Source organism: Sus scrofa, chromosome 6, assembly GCF_000003025.6.
Source record: "Sus scrofa isolate TJ Tabasco breed Duroc chromosome 6, Sscrofa11.1, whole genome shotgun sequence".
NCBI lineage: Eukaryota > Metazoa > Chordata > Mammalia > Artiodactyla > Suidae > Sus > Sus scrofa.
This window is the reverse complement of record NC_010448.4, coordinates 170049833-170068363: the sequence shown is the minus strand read 5'-3', so window position 1 is coordinate 170068363 and position 18531 is coordinate 170049833. Positions and strand designations below refer to the sequence as shown.

The following is an 18531-nucleotide window of genomic DNA, read 5'->3' as shown; positions in this document are numbered from 1 at the left end:
AATGTAATTTCTTTTATATCCAAACTGACCACTTATAATTAGATTATTGATATGGTTGGATTTGTGTGTGTGTGTGTGTGCGCGTGCGCGTGTGTGTGTGTGTGTGTGTGTGTGCACGCACGTGCTTTTTAGGGCTGCACCTGTGGCACATGGAAATTCCCAGGCTAGGGATTGAATCGGAGCTACAGCTGCTGGCCTACACCACAGTCAAGCAATGTGTGATCTGAGCCGTGTCTGCAACCTATACCCCAGCTCATGGCAATGCCAGATCCTTAACCCACTGAGTGAGGCCAGGGAGCAAACCCGCATCCTCATGGATCCTAGTTGGATTTGTTTCCACTGCGCCACACTGGGAGCTCTCTGATACGGCTGGATTTAAATCTACCATCTTGCTATTTTCTATTACTTTGGTAGTTGCTTTGGGGTTTAGAGTAAAGATATTTAAATTATCAGTCTATGTACAAATAATAATACACTACTTCATATATAAGAATTTTATAATAGTGTACCTAAGATTTCTCCCCCTAGCTTTAATGCTATTATTACTAATACACCCGTTATCACTTCTATAACATCATCGTTTACACATTATCTTTTATAGAGACTTAATAAGAAATACAATCTTGGGAGTTCCCGTCATGGCGCAGCACAAACAAATCCGACTAGGAACCATGAGGTTGCGGGTTCGATCCCTGGCCTTGTTCAGTGGGTTAAGGATCCGGCACTGCCATGAGCTGTGGTACAGATTGCAGACGCAGCTCGGATCCTGACTCGCTGTGACTCTGACATAGGCCAGTGGCTACAGCTCCGATTAGACCCCTAGCCTGGGAACCTCCACATGCCATGGGAGCAGCCCTAGAAAAAAAAGGCAAAAAGACAAAAAAATTAAAAGAAATAACATCTTAAGTATTTTCCCTTGTAATTACAATTTCTAGTAACTTTCATTCCTTTGTGTAGATCTGCAACTCCACTTGTTAATTTTTTCCTTCCTCATGAAGTACTCATTTTGTATCGTGAGTCTGCTGGTGATGAATTCTTTCAGTTTTTGTGTATCTGAAAATATCTTTATTTTGCCTTCATTTTTGGAAGATCTTTCTGATGGGTATAGAATTTGGGGTTGACAGTTTTCCCTTTGATACTCTGAAGATGCTACTCAACTTCTCCTTGCCTGCGCTGTTCATGATAAGAAAATACAGTGTCCTTCTCATCTTAGCTTCCCTGGATGCAGGGCGTCTCCCCCTTTGGCTGCTTTTAAGATGTTCTCTATCACGGGTTTTTTATAAGAACTTTTCATTTTTATAAGTACAATTTTTTAATTTTTACAATAATATAACTAATAATTTATAATATTAAATATTTATTTTGCTGAACCTGTGGATTTATGCCTTTCCTCAGCTTTGTAATATTTTCTGCCATTTTATCTTCAAATACGTTTTCGGTGCCTCATCTTGCCTTTGGTCTGTGAAGTCACCCATAGAACCTGAAGTTACCGCAGGCCTCGCTGATTTTTCTCATCTTTTAAGAATTCTGTTTCCTCTCTGTGCTTCGTTTTGGATATATCTTCCATTGCCGTGTTTTCACATTTACTAATCCTTCCTTCTGCCATTAATCCCATCCAGCGTATTTTTCATTTTTTAAAAAGTGGTTCAACGTGAGTCTTTTTTTGTATCTCCCAAGTCTGCTTCACTTTCAAACATATGGAACACAATTAAAATAATGGCTCAAATGTTTTTTATTCACTATTCTAAGATTTGTAGAGGTTCGAAGTCTGTTTCAATTGAGTGATTACTCTGCTCATCATTAGTTACGTTTTCCTGCCTCCTTGCGTGTCTGACCATCTCTGGATGCCAGACGCTGTGACTTTTACCTGCTAGGAGCGAGACATTTCTGCATTCCCTTCTTGCGCTGTGTTCCTAGACGCGCTTCAGTTATCTAGAAGCAGGCTGATCCGTCGAGTCTTGCTTCCAGTCTGTTAGGCAGGTCCAGACCATGCTCGTCCCAAGGCTAGTCACTTCCCACTGCTGAGCAGGATCTCCAAAGTATTTGCCCACTGCCACATGAATTAGGGGACCTGCCAGGCGAGCTGGTGGGGCAGGCGCTTTTCGCAGCTCTGCGCGGGCCCTAGACTCTGTCCTTTCCGTGCCCGTCCAATCCTTTCAGGGGGTCCCCTTGGCTGCGACGCTCACGTGCGCACACTGAACAATAGCGCTTTGCCGAGTACTCGAGTACCTGAAGGGGGCTCTCCGCAGATCCCTGCAGTTTTCTTCCTGCGCAGCTCTCTCCTCTCTGGTACTCTGTCCTGCAAATTCTAGTTTTCTGGACTCGCAGCTCCATCTTCTCAAATTAGGGACTCTTTCAGGCTCAATCAGGGCTCCCCTTCCCAAGGCAATGGTCTCAAAACTATCTTAAGGCAACAAACCATAAGGGGCTCAACTCATTAGTTTTTCATCTCCCCTTATGCTTGGCTGCCTCATCTTCACTAGCTGGAAAACCATTATTTAATATATTTTGTCTTTTTAAATTATTTCAGGTGAGAGTATGAATTTCGTCTCCATCATTTTAAATGAGCAGAAGTCTTACATTTGTACTTTTATTTAGAGAACAGGAAAAATTTAAACACAAAGTGAAATGTTGACAGTTTGTGGAAATAACCAACGAACACGAAAGGAGGGGAGATATAAACAACTTCCCACCACGCAGCTGCATTTCGAGCGGTACGCTTCCTTGTTTCCTGGCCACACCGTGGGCTGATACAGCCAACATCATCTGTACTGTGTGGGGGGCACTTAATCCTACGTGGGAAGTTCTGAATGACCTCTGCTGAGGGCCTGACATACTCCCCGGTGGGGCCCAGTGCCAGATTCTTGTGGAAAGATGAGACTGTGGCAGGGGAGTCATATACAGAGAAATTAATGCTGCGACACTTTCCAGAGCTGTCTGAGGGCTACAACTCTGTTTCCCACCTGTCTGAACCAACGGCGGGGGTAAAACTTAGCAACTGCTTTCAGTAGCAGAGAACACCCCAAGGAGGCGAAGAAGGAAGGGCGCTTCTCAGAGACGTTGGGAGAACGCCTGCTGCCAAAACTCAGAGGGAGTCTGGAGTCTGGAGTCGTGTCCTTCCCACAGTTGTGCTGGGCACCTGAGCTGAGAGGCCCAAGGGCTCCTACCTCACGTCTGGCTGGTCTAAGGAAACACTCCTGGCCTCCCACCTACTAAAGATGTTAAGAATCAATTACCTGCTTGAAGCAATGGACAGGCGCTGGGACTGAACATGTTTCTTTTAGGTATCTGTCCCAGGTAAAATGACCTGTAAAGAAAATAGAAAGCTCTATCACAGTCAACTTCCTAAACCCGCTCCTAGGATGTAATCTTTCACTAAACATCAGGCTACTTTCAGACGCATGTGGCGCATAAGAAAACTCACTTTGTCCAGGAGTATTAGGGGGAAGAATCTAGGTGACCTAAATGGGCTATTTTATTTTTTTAATTTGTCTTTTTCAGCCACACCCACCGCATACAGAGGTGGCAGAGGCCCAGGGACTGAACCTGCACCGCAGCAGTGACAAGGCCATATCCGTAACCTGCTGAGCACCAGGGAATGCCCTGAGCGGATTACTTTAGATCAGTATTTCAAAACCATGGTCCAGGAGGTCTTGCTGTGGTGCAGTGGGAGAAGAGTCCAACTACAGTGACTCAGGCCACTGTGCAGGGGTGGGTACGATCCCCAGCCCAGAGCGGTGGGTTAGTAGGATCCAGCTTTGCCGCAGCTGTGGCGTAGGTCCCAGCTGCGGCTTGGATTCCACCCCTGGCCCGGGAACTTCCACACGCCACGAGTGCAGTCATTAAAACAAAACAAAACAAAAACATGGTCTAAGATGACCTGGGGTGTTTTCCTGTGAGTCCCCAAAGTGACCCAAAATGCTAGAGCAAAATCCACCAGTCTCTCGGAGAGTGTCCAGGAGGCTCAGGGGACCGAACAGAATAGGCAGAGAGTGGCTGAGGAGACTCCTCTGAACAATCTGACTCCTGTAAAGGTCCCTTGTCGCCATCCAATGATAGCTTTTAGCATCCAACGTGGCAGAATCCCGCCATCTCAGCTCAGGAAGAATAAAGGAGAGATTATTTTGAGATACGGGGTGAGAGGAGTTGCTGAGGGCAGGAAAAGCCAGAATGAGTAAGATTATACTTGAATCCCCACTCTTAAAAACTGTTTCCCCTTCACCCACCCTAACCCACTCCTATCCCTGCCACCGCTGCACTGCTCTGAGGTGCAAAGCGACAAAGACCCGGTCATTTTAAAAAAGTAGATCCTCCGTAGCATTTCCGATGACAGGAACTAACAGTAAGTTGGGAAATCCACGGACTCTTTTAGCCTCTTAAAGCGGCCTTAGAGCCTCTCAAACTTGCAGAACGCTGTGCTAGAGAAACAGTCCTTAAGGTGCCACTGAGCTGGGGTCAGGGAAAACATTTTAAGGGACAGGCTGTTTAAATACGTATCTTGGAGACCACAAAACATCACCGAGTTCCTCATTAAAGATTAAATCAATTACCAATCTCCCCCTAATACCCACCTAGAGGTGACCCCATGACGGAGCAGGGAAGGTCCCAGAGACTCTCACAAGCTAAAACACTGTAGCAAACCAGCATTTCTTGACGTTTCCTCTGCAGTGGAGCAGCACAGGCCCCTTTGGGCCATGCAAAAAACACTAGATGCTGGGAATAAAAATGAGTCACTGAATGATGAAATCTAAGTCACTCCAGAGATGATGCCAAGACTTCACACTTTATTGACTTCATAGCTCCTGTTCTAAACCTGGCTCCTTTCCCATTATCCCTCACCCAGACACAGAGACCTGGCTAGAAATCAGCCAGTTCTGAACGATTTCATGAACTGGCCAATGACTAATCGTTTTGAACAGACAGCCCAAAAGGTAAATGAGATGGGCATTTCCTGGAGCCAAGATTTAAAGAGCTTATCAGAATTTAATCCATGTAGTTGAGACGGCTCTAAAGCAGAGACTGAATACTTTCATCACTATTTGCTGTTAAAAAAAGAAAACGTTAAATTTATTATCGTTCCATTTCATGACTAGAGAATTAAGTCAAACAGTAAGTCTCTGATGTGATGCGACTGGAACTCGTGACCTCAGGTACCTTCAGCAGCACCACCACTAAAACTTTCTGTGGAAGTAGAAATGTCTTGCATCGCTGTCTCCAATAAAGAAGCCACTAGCCACACGCGACTGCGCAACACCTGCCACGTGGCTAATGTGAGTGAGGAATTAAATTGCAAATGTTATTTAATTTTAATTAGTTTCAGCTGAAGTACCTCCATGTGTACAAGGCGGTGAAGGCCCAGGGCTTTGGTCAGTCCTGGGGAATCGCTTACATCAGTTTAGGTGCTGAGCCGCAGCAGCCGAGAAACCCCGGCTTTAAGGACCACAGCCGCCTCGGGTACCAAAACCCTGAAGGTGTTAATTACGGTTCTCCACACCACACCTACCAACTCCAGCAATCCCCTTCTGCCACACAGGTAAGAAACCTCACCCCTTCCACCGTTTAGGGAACACCCTATTACCAACTGAGGGAGAAGGACACGCTTTGTTAACAGCGGCTCACCCACTGAGAGGGCTGCCACACCTAGATTAGTCTGTTTCCTAAATCTGACTGCTTAGGTTATCTATAGCTTAGTCCCTTATTGTCAGGTAAACTGCAAAATAAGTTAATTTTATTGACTCAATCAGAATGTTTGAGTAATGACTGAAAGGCCCATAATGAAGCCAAAAACCATGTCTACCACACCTCCAAGCACTAAAGGATTACAAAAGAAATAGGCAGGTTAGACACAGACCCATCTCCAGGACAGATCAGGGGCTGGCAAACCTTCTGTAAAGGATCAGACAGTAAAAATGTCACACGTTGTGGGCCGTTCCGCCTCTGGCACAAATACTCAACTTGCACATTATAGCATGAAAACAGCCACAGACAATATTTAAATGAATGAGCATGGCTGTGTTCTGCTAAAACCTGACTTATAAAAACTGGCAGAGGGCTACATTTGGCCCCCAAATAGCAGTGTGCCAACGCCTGGTATATAATATTGATTCTCAAACGCTACTTACCATCAAAATCTCCTAAATAGTTTTTCTCATTTCTTTAGACACCGTTCTAAGCTCCATCTTCAGGGGTTCTCATTCAGCAGTCTCTGACAGTGGTCTAAGAATCTGTATTTTCAAAGGCCCCTGGGTAATACTGATTAACCTCTGTCTAGAAACTCACAGTGTAACTGAAAGAATATGATATCGAGAGTCAGAAGATACTGGTTGAAGTCTTATTTCTATAACTGTCTCGAATAAACTACATAATCCTTCCAAGCATCAGTTTACTCATCTGAAAGACAAAGACAGTATCTCCCAAGATTGTACGCACACTCACTCATTCAATAAATGTTTATTAAAGTCCTTCTAAGTACGAAAGCACTGTGCTAAGTGTTCGGGAGCAAGACAGACAAGGCTCCGAGATTCACGGGGCCTGCGGTTTAAGACAAGCAGCGGGATTACGCAAAGAGTGACACGATGGTCTGGCCCAATGTGACCCGCTGAAGTCAATGAGGTGGCACAGGTCGCCTTGAGAATGCAGAACAGGGAAACCGAATCCATACCTGGGTCAAGGATTACTGTGAACATGAACAGTATAATGTAATATCTTCTAAGTTTAGAGTAATTTCAGTTATTCGTTCAACTGATAAGCAACAAAGACAGTCACAGCCTTTCGGCCAGAAATTCAACTTCAGGACGATGGTCGGCAAAGGGTCCCCTTGTTTATACGTATCATAATGTACATACCTTCACAGCAGTACTAGTTAAACAGCACCGATGGTTTTAAGAGTTTTCTGATTTTTGATGCATATCTTTGTGTACATAGCTTCAACATCTTTAAGACTGTGTCCTTGGAGCAAATTCCTAAGAGTGGGATTACCGGTCAAAGAGTACGCATATTTTGTATTTTGATACAAAACATAATTCCTACCAATAGTGCATGAGAGTATATTTCTTACATCCTCACTAAAACTTTTAACCATTTCTATAATTGTGATAAATCCTATCAGTGAAAAAACAAAATACACTTTTACTTGTAATTCTCTGATTACTAATACAGTTGAAGATATTTTAAGCCTTATTAGTTTATATCCTATTTTTGCCATTTTTCACTGAGGTATTCTTTTGTTTCCTCACAGATTCTAAGAGTTTTTTGTCGATTGACGATATATTAGTTCCTTATCATATATGTTGAAGACACTTATCTGATAGGATTTGCCCTTAGGTTTCTCCGTCTTGTCTTTTATGACTTCTTGATTTTGTATCATGCTTTCCTCACTTCAATATTTTAAAAACAGTAACCCATGTTTTCTTCCAGGATTTCCCAGGTTTCATTTTTTTACACTTAGATGTGTGATCTATTTGGAATTTATTTCGTGAGAAATGAGGCAAAGACGTAGCTTCCCTTCTCCCTCTTATTCCAAGTGCTTCAACATCGTTTATTGCGCGAGTTATCTTCTCCCCACCGATGTGAACTGTCTCCTTGATTAGGTATTAATTTCTTATATACACTTAGATCTGTTCTAGACTCCGCTTTCTATTCCTTTCATCAGCACTCTACTCCAGCACCAGGAGCACTTCGTTTCATGTAATTTCACGATCAATTTAAATAGATCCAGTCCTTTTTTTCTTTCATAACCCTTAACCCTACATCTTCTTGGCACTTTCAAATGATTACTAATTTGCGGCAGAGCCAGCACTTAGTAAAACCCAGTTATTCTAAAATATTCAAAGCTAAGCTTATGAGATACACTGTAGTTCATTCTCAAAATTGTCCATAGGCCTTCTAGAGCAATAGCTTGTTACTTTTTAGTGGATCATCTAAAAATAAAATGCCAAGCCAAAAAAAGAATTTCTGACTTCACCTGTCTTCCCCGAAGGAGCCCCACCGCTTCCCTACCTCCTACAACACCTTATGGATGAACCTTCACTTCCATACGCGTCGCATCACATCGTAATTATTTACACAAGCGTTTTGTGGATAGAGGGTGTCCTTCATGAATTTTTAAAATCTGCACTGTTTAACCCAGTGCCTGAAACTTAACAGAGGCGTCATAAAGTTTAGCGAATGAAAAGTGAGTGAACGGAAAGCAGCAAGCTCATAAGTCCTACACCTTTCTGCGTTACTACAATCACACCTAGGACCCTCAGTGTAGTTCTGGGAACTACGCTTTAAGAAGGACAGAACCAAGCGAAGCCCGAAGGGTGGCCTCGTAAAGAGAAACACAGAGAAGCACAACCATGTTACACGAGGCCAGCTGAAGGAATAAACAACATTTAGCATGAATAAGAGAGCAAAGTCTGAGAGCCATTTCTTCAGCCACCTGCGCAGGAAACATTTACAGTGTGTGTCTATGCCTGTGCTGGAGACACAGTCACGATCAGAACACTGCTCTTGCCCTCACAGATCCTCAGTCTACTGAGGAACAGAGACTAAAGGGCCAACTGCAACGAACTGTGACAAGTGCTACGCTTGGAGACAGTGTTTGTGGAAAGACCCCGGAGGAAGGGACCGCTGAGCTTCGAAGTTAAGACGTAAAAGACAAGCAGGGAGTCGGCCAGGAGAGGGGCGTATTCTTTGGTTGTTGCTTCAGACAAAAAGGAAGAGCACATACGAAGGCCCAGAAGTGAGAAAGAGCAGTTCTAAAACCTGGATCTTCTCGGATGGCTACTGTGCAAACAAAGAATAGTTCAAAAGCGAAGTTGTAGACAAAAGCTGTGTTCAGGACTCAGAGAATCTCGTACACTACAGGAAGGGTTTAGGGACGGAGTCACTGTCTGCAGTATGAAGAACAGACTGGGGAAGGTTAAGCTGGAGGCAGGAGACTAAAGCTAGGAAGCTTTTCTAATAATTAATCTAGGTAAAAGTAACAGTGGCAGTGAGAAGGCAGTCCTTAGAGCTGCTTTCAAATAACTAGAGGCTTGTGAGTGGAAAAACTGGCTAAACCTGTACCATCTGGCCCTAGAAGTAATAGGCATGACGAACAGAAGTGACAAAGAAACAGATTTTGGCCCAATAAATATTTGTGTAAATATGAAGCGAGTTGCTTGGGAAGATCGTAAATCCCCACAACGCTGGGAAGTTCAAGAGATACATTTTGGGAGTTCCCGTCGTGGCGCAGTGGTTAACGAATCCGACTAGGAACCATGAGGTTGCGGGTTCGGTCCCTGCCCTTGCTCAGTGGGTTAACGATCCGGCGTTGCCATGAGCTGTGGTGTAGGTTGCAGACGCGGCTCGGATCCCGCGTTGCTGTGGCTCTGGCGTAGGCCGGTGGCTACAGCTCCGATTGGACCCCTAGCCTGGGAACCTCCATATGCCGCGGGAGCGGCGCAAGAAATAGCAACAATAACAATAACAACAAAAAAAAAAAAAAAAAAGAGAGATACATTTTGTAAGAAACACAAAATGTTGGATTTTGAAATGCTGGACCAAGTCTGATTATTTTAGGGCCTCTCCAAACTCTGAGATTCTAAAAACTTATTGAATTAAAAAAAAAATGCATGCACCCCTATGCTCGTTGCAGCACTATTCACAATAGGCAAGACATGGAAACGACCTAGATGTCTCTCAGCAGAGGACTGGATTAAGATGTGGTACATATATGCAATGGAATACTACTCAGCCATCAAAAGGCAAACTAATGCCATGTGCAGCAACATGGATGGAACTAGAGATTCTCATACTAAGTGATGGAAGCCAGAACACCAGACAAATACCATATGATTATCGCTTAACTTGTGGATTCTAAAGTATGGGACAGACGACCCTATATCTACAACAACAGAAACAAATCACAGCCAAGGAGAGCAGATCTGTGGTTCCCAGGGTAGGGTGGGGGAGAGCGGGATGGACAGAGAGTTCGGGGGTTTTGGATGCAACCTGTTACATTTGGAATAGAGGGGCAATGGGGCCCTACTGTGCAGCACAGGGAACCGTGTGTGATTGGATCACTTTGCTGTACAACAGAAATTGAAGAAACACTATAAATCAACTATATTTTAATTAAAAAATTTACTGACTTTTCTTTCAATTTGGTCTTTGCGGCTGCTTTCTATGCTTGATGAAGAAAAGGAAATACGCAAAATTAATTTATCAGAGGCTATACCTGGCAGTGCTACCTCTACTCCCACCAGGGAAAACATATGCCCAAATTTTAACATCGCCTTATATACGTTATGTTAAACTGAGTATCCGGTTTTCACAATTCCCTGTTAACAAAACAGGTTATTCACAACATACCTTTTAAGTGTCACGGAACTAGAATTGTTGTTATCCTTCGTACAACCAAGAAACCCCAAGACACAGCGGCTGCGGCTAAGGGCCTTCTGACGGCCACAAGACATTCAGTATTTCCCTAGTCGTTAGAACCCGAAAGGCAGGTTTCAGTCTCATTTTAAAGACGGAGAAATAGGCTCAGAAAGATTAAGTCCTTTTCCTGAAGCCACAAATTTGGCAGGTGGGGAATGAGACTGAACCAAGACCTCTCTGCTTCTCACGTCCGTGCTTTTCTTGACACACTACCTTAGAAAGCCTGAGGAGAGTTTCAAGGAAGAATAAAAAGGGCTCGTCATTTACTACTTATCAAGCGTCAGGCCCTTGACCTGCATTACTTCATTTCATTCATTCCTCTAGCTCATACTCATAGACTGCTTCCCTTCAAAGAACGCCGCACGATCTGCCTGAGAGTCTGAGGGTGGCTGCTGAACAGTGGAAACAGGGATCCTCCAGCGGAGACGTGCTTGAGCCTTCCGAAGATGTTTTCACATGCACCTGCTCATGCCATCTTCTTAACAACCCGGGGACGCAGGTCGCCTGGGATTGTCACCCCACTCACAAGCGAGAAAACCCAGGACTGGTGTCGCGAAGTTACTAAGTGGCAAAACCGGCTTTCAAAGAATCCGGGAGTTCTGACTCCTCGTCCAGGGTTCTCCTACTGCGTGCTACCTTCTTCGTCAGTGGGCCGTGAAAGTAAGTGAAGAAAAGGAAAGGAAAGGGGGGAGATAGAAAATGGTAACACTAAGGCTGAACACAGCAAGTCACAGCAACAAAATACGTAAAAATACTTCAGCAAGAATTGATAATGTTACCGGAATAGTCATCTTTAAGGAACACGCTGGATTTTTATGAGGTTAAGACTGACACTCGTGTCAGACCCCTGAAGACTGACTGAGAAATACTACCAGTTTCGTTTCTGAAATCCCAGGCCTGAAGCACACTACGCAGGGATGAAAAGAAAACGCAATGTCAGTCTGACTCTTGCTATTTGATATTTTAATAGTTCAGTTTTTATTTAGTTAAACATTTAGGGAATATTTAGGTTTAACTTCCGTTCAGTGTATCTAAGAAATAATTTCTCTTGGGAAGATCCCACCAAATTCTGATGTACACACAGTGGGGGTTTGCTGTAGTTCTGGATTTAGTGGAAGAGAATCCCTGATTCTCAAGGAGTTTGGCTCCAGTTTGGCTCAGTTCCCCTTCCTCCTTGTGCCCCGTGTAATTAACCCCGCCCCCCCCCCTTTTCGTCAGCTTGGTCCGTGGCCCCCGGATAAGGAGTCCGACGCAACAGCAAAGACGAATGGCACACGGGCTCCTCGGGCAGGCAAGAGCACAGGGTCCACGAGCTCACGAGACAGAGACGCGTGGAATGGAGTCCTTTTCTAGTTACAATATCACCCCTGGCTTAGCAACTCCCCATATTTAACCGAAACACACGAAAAATGTCTTACCTAGCTCCAGGATGTCAGTAGCTTCTACTAAAAAAAAAGAAAAAAAAAGTTACACACAGCATAAGTCATCGTGACAAACATAACAAAATGAACAACAGCAAAGTTCTGGGGTAAAATGAGGGCTTAACAATTGCAGTTCCACTCTCGCATTTTAAAAGATACTGAGTTTCTTACGAGCAGTTGAGGAAGTACCCACCAATTTTGCTTTATTCTCAAGCCCAAGCTCTAAAACTATGGAAATCCAGAGGGGCTAAATAACTGTGCCTAAAGCTGTGAAGCTAATTTGGGATGGTCTGAATGCAGAATCTAAATTTCCTAATTTCTGGCTCAAAACAAAGCACATTGCTTTTGACAGATACCGCTACAAATCATATCTGCTCATGGCTTAGCCAGTGAGTTCTTTTCACATTCAGATGTCTAAAAACAAAGGTTTTCTGGTGCGAGGTGTCAGACTGAAATCTTCCATGCCACCCAGAGGCTCTTCCTTACCTCGGTCTTGGAGTGTGGACTCTGGCAGGTGGCCGCATCCGCGTTTCCTAACATCGCCCCAGTCTAGCACTGCAGGGAGAGAGGGAGAGTCACGAGGAAAGCAACACAAGAGTCCTTACACCGCCAACTTAACAGTGCACAGCAGAGCTTCTGATAAAAGCGTCCACTTCTGAGATTCTGGTCTAAGGAAATAATCCAAAATGCCAAAAGAAGAGGTTTTCTTTAAAAAGCTGCAGTACTGTTTATAATAATGAAAAAACGGGGGCAAAAAGGCATCTAAATATTCAAAATAGAAGACTGATTAAGAAAAAATAAATTCATATACTTTCTCTTTCCTCATACTCCAAATAGTCCCTCCCTGGCCTTCCCTCTCATGTGAGTTCAACATCCGCTAAGGAAACGCAGGTGAGGGACGGTCCTCTCCCACGTGCCACCCACTTCGGCATGCCTCAGGCTCGACCTTGTTTGCTGCGATAAGCCCAGTGCATCGTCTAACAGCAGGTGCTCAGTTAACACTTGGTGAATGGGAGTTCCCGGCGTGGCTCAGTGGTTAACCAATCCGACTAGGAACCATGAGGTTGTGGGTTCGATCCCTGGCCTCGCTCAGTGCGTTAAGGATCCGGTGCTGCCGTGAGCTGTGGTGTAGGTCACAGACGCGGCTCGGATCCCATGCTGTGGTGTAGGCCGGTGGCTGCAGCTCCGATTTGACCCCTACCCTGGGAACCTCCATGTGCCGCAGGAGTGCCCCAAGAAACGGAAAAAAAAAAAAAATTTGGTGAATAAATGAATGTACTTATTTATCATTTTTTCTGATGTTTCTCCAGTTGCTGTGGATGACGTCTCTGTTCTTCACCAGTAAACACACCCTCCATTTTTGCTTCAGACCCCATTTCCTCTCATCCTCTTAGTGACTTAGCAAATATTTCCTTTCATTTGTATCCGTATTCTAACTGTTCCACCAACTCATCGAAACAAACACACACAAAACCCAAACAGGTGTTCTCTTGTGGCGCAGCAGGTTCAGGATGCAGTGTGATCACTGCAGCGGCTCGGGTCTGATCCCTGGCCCAGGGACTTCCACAAGCCATGGGTGCTGCAAAAAGAGAAAACCAACGCAACAAGCCCCCAAACAAACACACCATCCCCAGTTCTCTCCTCAGTCCACACCTTCGCTTCCTGCCCCACCTTTCCATTGCTCTGCGCTCCTTCTCGGAAAGACTTCTTTTAAGTGTTGCTGTAGTCACTGCCTCCTCACTTCCTCACATCATCTCCTCATTCAAATAGGGATTTCCCTGCTCGCCACTCCACTGAGATGCTTTCAAAGCCATCTTTCCAGCAATACTCTCCTCTCGGAGTCCCCCACTCGCACATACGACCACCTTTAGGCCGTCTCTACTTGGTCATCAATCAGATCTTTCTTTTTCTTGTTTGCTTTTTAGAGCAGCACCGATGCATATATATGCTTCCAAACAAACTGTGAAATATTTTGTTCGAGTTCTTTGAAAAACGTCCTTGGTAATGTGATAGGGATTGCGCTGAATCCATAGATTGCCTTGGGTAGTATAGTCATTTTGATAATACTGACTCTTCCAATCCAAGAGCATGGTATGTCTTTCCATCTGTTTGTGTCATCTCTGATTTCTTTCATCAGTGTCGTAGTTTTCAGAGTACAGGTCTTTTGTCTCTTTAGGTAGGTTTACTCCTAGGTATTTTATTCTTTTGGATGTGATGGTAAAAGGGATTGCTTCCCTAATTTCTTTCTGATCTCCCATTGTTAGTATATAGAAATGCAGGCAATCTCTGTGCATTAATTTTGTATCCTGCGACTTTGCCAAATTCATGGACGAGCTCTAACAGTTTTCTGGTAGAGTCTTTAGGATTCTCCAGGTATAGTATCATGTCATCGGCAAAGAGTGATAGTTTTACTTCTTCCTTTCCAATTTGGATTCCTTTTTTCTCTTTTACTTCTCTGATTGCTGTGGCTAGGACTTCCAAAACTGTGTTGAATAGTAGTGGCGAGAGCGAACATCCTTGTCTTGTTCCTGATCTCCGTGGGAATTCCTTCAGCTTTTCACCATTGAGAATGATGTTCGCTCTGGGTTTGTCACATGTGGCCTTTATTATGTTGAGATAGGTTCCCTCTATGCCCACTTTCTATAGGGTTTTTATCAGAATGGGTGTTGGATTTTGTCAAAGGCTTTTTCAGCACCTATTGAGAGGATCATATGGTTTTTATTCCTCAGTTTGTTAATGTGGTGTATCACACTGATGGATTTGCGGATATTGAAGAATCCTTGCATCTCTGGTATAAATCCCACTTGAGCATGATGTACAATCCTTTTAATGTATTGTTGGATGTGGTTTGCTAGTATTTTGTTAAGGATTTTTGCATCTACGTTCATCAGTGAAATTGGCCTGTAGTTTTCTTTTTTTGTGGTATCTTTGTCTGGTTTTGGTATCAGGGTGATGGTAGCCTCATAGAATGAGTTTGGGAGTGTCCCTTCCTCTGTGATTTTTTAGAACAGTTTCAGAAAAATAGCTGTTAGCTCTTCTCTATATGTTTGATAGAATTTGCCTGTGAAGCTGTCTGATCCTGGACTTTTATTTGTTGGAAGTTTTTAAATCGCAGTTTCAATTTCAGTTCTTGTGATGGGTCTGTTCATCTTTTCTATTTCATCTTGGTTCAGTCTTGGAAGATCGTACTTTTCTAAGAATTTGTCCATTTCTTCTAGGTTTTCCGTTTTATTGGCGTATAGTTGCATATAGTAGTCTCTTATGATCCTTTGTATTTCTGTGATGTCCATTGTTGCATCTCCTTTTTCATTTCTAACTTTATTGATTAGAGTCCTCTCTCTCTTTTGCTTGATGAGTCTGGCTAATTATCAATTTTGTTGATCTTTTCGAAGAACCAGCTGTTCGTTCCGTTGATCTTTTCTACGGTTTTTTTCGTTTCTATTTCATTGATTTCTGCTCTGATCTTTATGATTTCTTTCCTCCTACTAACTTTAGGTCTTGTCTGTTCTCTCTCCAGTTGCTTTAGACGTAAGGTTAGGTTGTTTATTTGAACTTTTTCTTGTTTTCTGAGGTAGGCTTGTATTGCTATGAACTTTCCTCTTAGAACAGCTTTTGCTGTGTCCCATAGGTTTTGGAATGTTGTATTATCTTTGTTGTCATTTGCTTCTAGGTATTTTTTAATTTCCTCTTTGATTTCTTCAGTGATCCATTGGTTGTTTAGGAGCATGTTGTTTAGTCTCCATGTGTTTGTGTTTTTTGCAGTATTTTTCTTGTTGTTTCCAGTCGTATAGCATTGTGGTTGGAAAAGATGCTTGATATGATTTCAATTTTCTTAAAGTTACCGAGGCTTGATTTGTAGCCCAGGATGTGATCAACCTCAGAGAATGTTCCGTGTGCACTTGAGAACAATGTGTATTCTGCTGCTTTTGGATGGAATGTCCTATAAACATCTATTAAGTCCATCTGGTCTAATGCTTCATTCAGGTCCTGGGTTTCCTTACTGATTTTTTGTCTGAATGATTTGTCTATTGCTGTTAAGTGGGGTGTTAAGGTCCCCCACTATTATTGTGTTATTGTTGATTCCTCCTTTTAAGGTTGTCAGCAGTTGCCTTATGTATTGTGGGGATCCTGTGTTGGGTGCATAGATATTTATAACTGTTATATCTTCTTCTTGGATCAATCCTTTGATCATTATGTAATGTCCTTCCTTGTCTCTTAAAATAGTCTTCAAGTTAAGGTCTATTTTGTCTGATATGAGTATTGCTACTTCAGCTTTCTTTTGATTCCCGTTTGCATGGAATACTTTCTTCCATCCTCTCACTTTCAATTTTTATGTGTCCCTAGAAGAGAACCAGGTCTCTTGACAATAGCATATATATGGGTCTTGTTTTTGTATCCATTCAGCCAGTCTGTGTCTTTTGGTTGGGGCATTTAGTCCATTAACATTTAAGGTAATTATTGATATGTATGTTCTTATGGCCATTTTAGTAACTGTTTCAGATTTGTTTTTGTTGTTCTTTTTTTATTCTCTTCTCTCTTGTTCTCTCGTCTTGTGGTTTAATGACTATCTTTAGTGTTGTATTTGAGTTGATTTTTCTTATTTGTTTGTGTATCAATTGTAGATTTTTTCCTGTTGTGGCACAGCAGAAACGAATCTAACTAGGAACCATGAGGTTGTAGGTTCAATCCCTGCCCTTACTCAGTGGGTTAAGGGTCCGGTGTTGCCATGAGCTGTGGTGTAGGTCACAGACACAGCTTGGATCTGATGTTGCTGTGGCTATAGGGTAGGCTGGCAGCTGTAGCTCCAAGTGGACCCCTAGCCTAGGAACCTCCTAAGAGGTTCCTCCTAACCTAACCTAAAGAGACAAAAGACTTGTACTCTGAAAACTATGACAGTGATGAAAGAAATCAAAGATGACACAAACAGATGGAAAGACATAACATGCTCTTGGATTGGAAAAGTCAATATTATCAAAATGACTATACTACCCAAGGCAATCTACAGATTCGATGCAATCCCTATCACATTACCAAGGACATTTTTCAAAGAACTTGAACAAAATACTTCAAAATTTGTTTGGAAGTACAAAAGACCCAGAACAGCCAAAGATATCCTGAAAAAGAAAAATGGAGCTGGAGGAATCAGGCTACCTGACTTCAGGCTATAATACGAAGCTGCAGTCATCAAAATTGTATGGTACTGTCACAAAGACAAAAATATAGATCAGTGGAACAGGATAGAAAGCTCAGAATTAAACCCACACACCTACAGTCAACTAATCTATGATAAAGGAGGCAAGAATATACAATGGAGAAAAGACAGCCTGTTCAATAAGTGGTGATGGGAAAACTGGAAAACAGCCACATGGAAAAGAATGAAATTAGAACACTCCCTAACACCATACACAAAAATAAACTCAAAATGGATTAATGACATAAACATAAGACTAGATACTATAAAACTCTTAGAGGAAAACAGGCCAAAACACTCTCTGACATAAATGACAGCAACATCTTCTCAGATCCACCTCTTAGAGTAATGACAATAAAAACAAAAATAAATAAATGGGACTTAATTAAACTTAAAAGTTTCTGCACAGCATAGGAAACCCTAAACAAAATGAAAAGACAACCCACAGAACTGGAGAAAATCTTTGCAAATGAATCGACTGACAAGGGATTAATCTCCAAAATTTATAAACACCTCCTACCACTCAATACCAAAAAACCAAACAATCCCACCAAAAAATGGGCAGAAGATCTAAACAGACAATTTTCCAAAGAAGACATACAGATGTCCAAAAAACACATGAAAAGATGTTCAACATCACTCATTATTAGAGGAATGCAAATCAAAACCACTATGAGATACCACCTTATACCAGCCAGAATAGCCATCATCAAAAAGTCTACAAACAGTAAGTGCTGGAGAGGGTATGGAGAAAAAGGAACCCTATTACACTGTTGGTGGGAATGTAAATTGGTACAACCACTGTGGAAAACATATGGAGATTGCTCAGAAAACTAAAATTAGAATTATAATTTGATCCAGCAATCCCACTCCTGGGCATCTATCCAGAGAAAACTATGACTCGAAAAGACACATGTACTCCAGTGTTCATTGCAGCACTATTTACAATAGCCAAGACATGGAAACAACTTAAATGTCCATCGACAGAGGAGTGAATCAAGAAGATGTGGTACATACACACCATGGAATATTACTCAGCCATTAAAAGGAAAGAAAGAACAGCATTTTAGCAACATGGATGGACCTAGAAATTATCATGCTAGTGAAGTCAGTCAGACAATGAGAAAGCAACATCAAATGCTGTCACTGACATGTGGAATTTGAAAAAAGGACACAATTGTACTTCTTTGCAGAACAGATACTGACTCACAGATTTTGAAGGACTTATGGTTTCCAAATGAGACAGGTTGGGGGTGGGGGGATGCACTGAGGGCTTGGGATGGAACTGCTGTAAAAATTTGGTTGTGATGATTGTTGTACATTTATAAATGTAATAAAATTCATTAAGTAATTAAAAAAAACAAAACAATATTTAGGAGTTCACTTTGTGGCTCTGCAGTAACAAACCCAACCAGTATTCATGAGAATGCAGGTTTGATCCATGGTCCTGCTCAGTGGGTAAAGGATCCGGCATTGCCGGAAGCTGCGGTGTAGGTTGCAGACACAGCTCAG

General features: G+C 42.7%; 1 protein-coding gene across 24 annotated transcripts in view; it reads right to left on the bottom strand.

The window, feature by feature from the left end:
* SCMH1 (sex comb on midleg homolog 1 (Drosophila)) overlaps window positions 1–18531 on the bottom strand; it is a 189595-nt gene that overhangs the window by 120994 nt on the left and 50070 nt on the right. For 12 of the 24 annotated variants that reach the window (XR_002345255.1, XM_021096943.1, XM_021096949.1 and 9 more), the window contains 3 exons: window positions 12315–12383; window positions 11826–11852; window positions 3237–3307 (listed from right to left, as the gene is read on the bottom strand). Coding sequence is in view for 15 of the 24 variants with exons in the window: in XM_021096943.1 (XP_020952602.1) it covers window positions 3237–3307; window positions 11826–11852; window positions 12315–12383 (167 nt within the window). In the remaining 9 variants the exon portion in view is untranslated. Of the gene's footprint in view, window positions 1–3236; window positions 3308–4571; window positions 4714–10338; window positions 11047–11186; window positions 11315–11825; window positions 11853–12314; window positions 12384–18531 lie in introns of those variants that run through there. The other 12 variants (XM_021096944.1, XM_021096959.1, XM_021096952.1 and 9 more) reach the window with 9 other exon arrangements.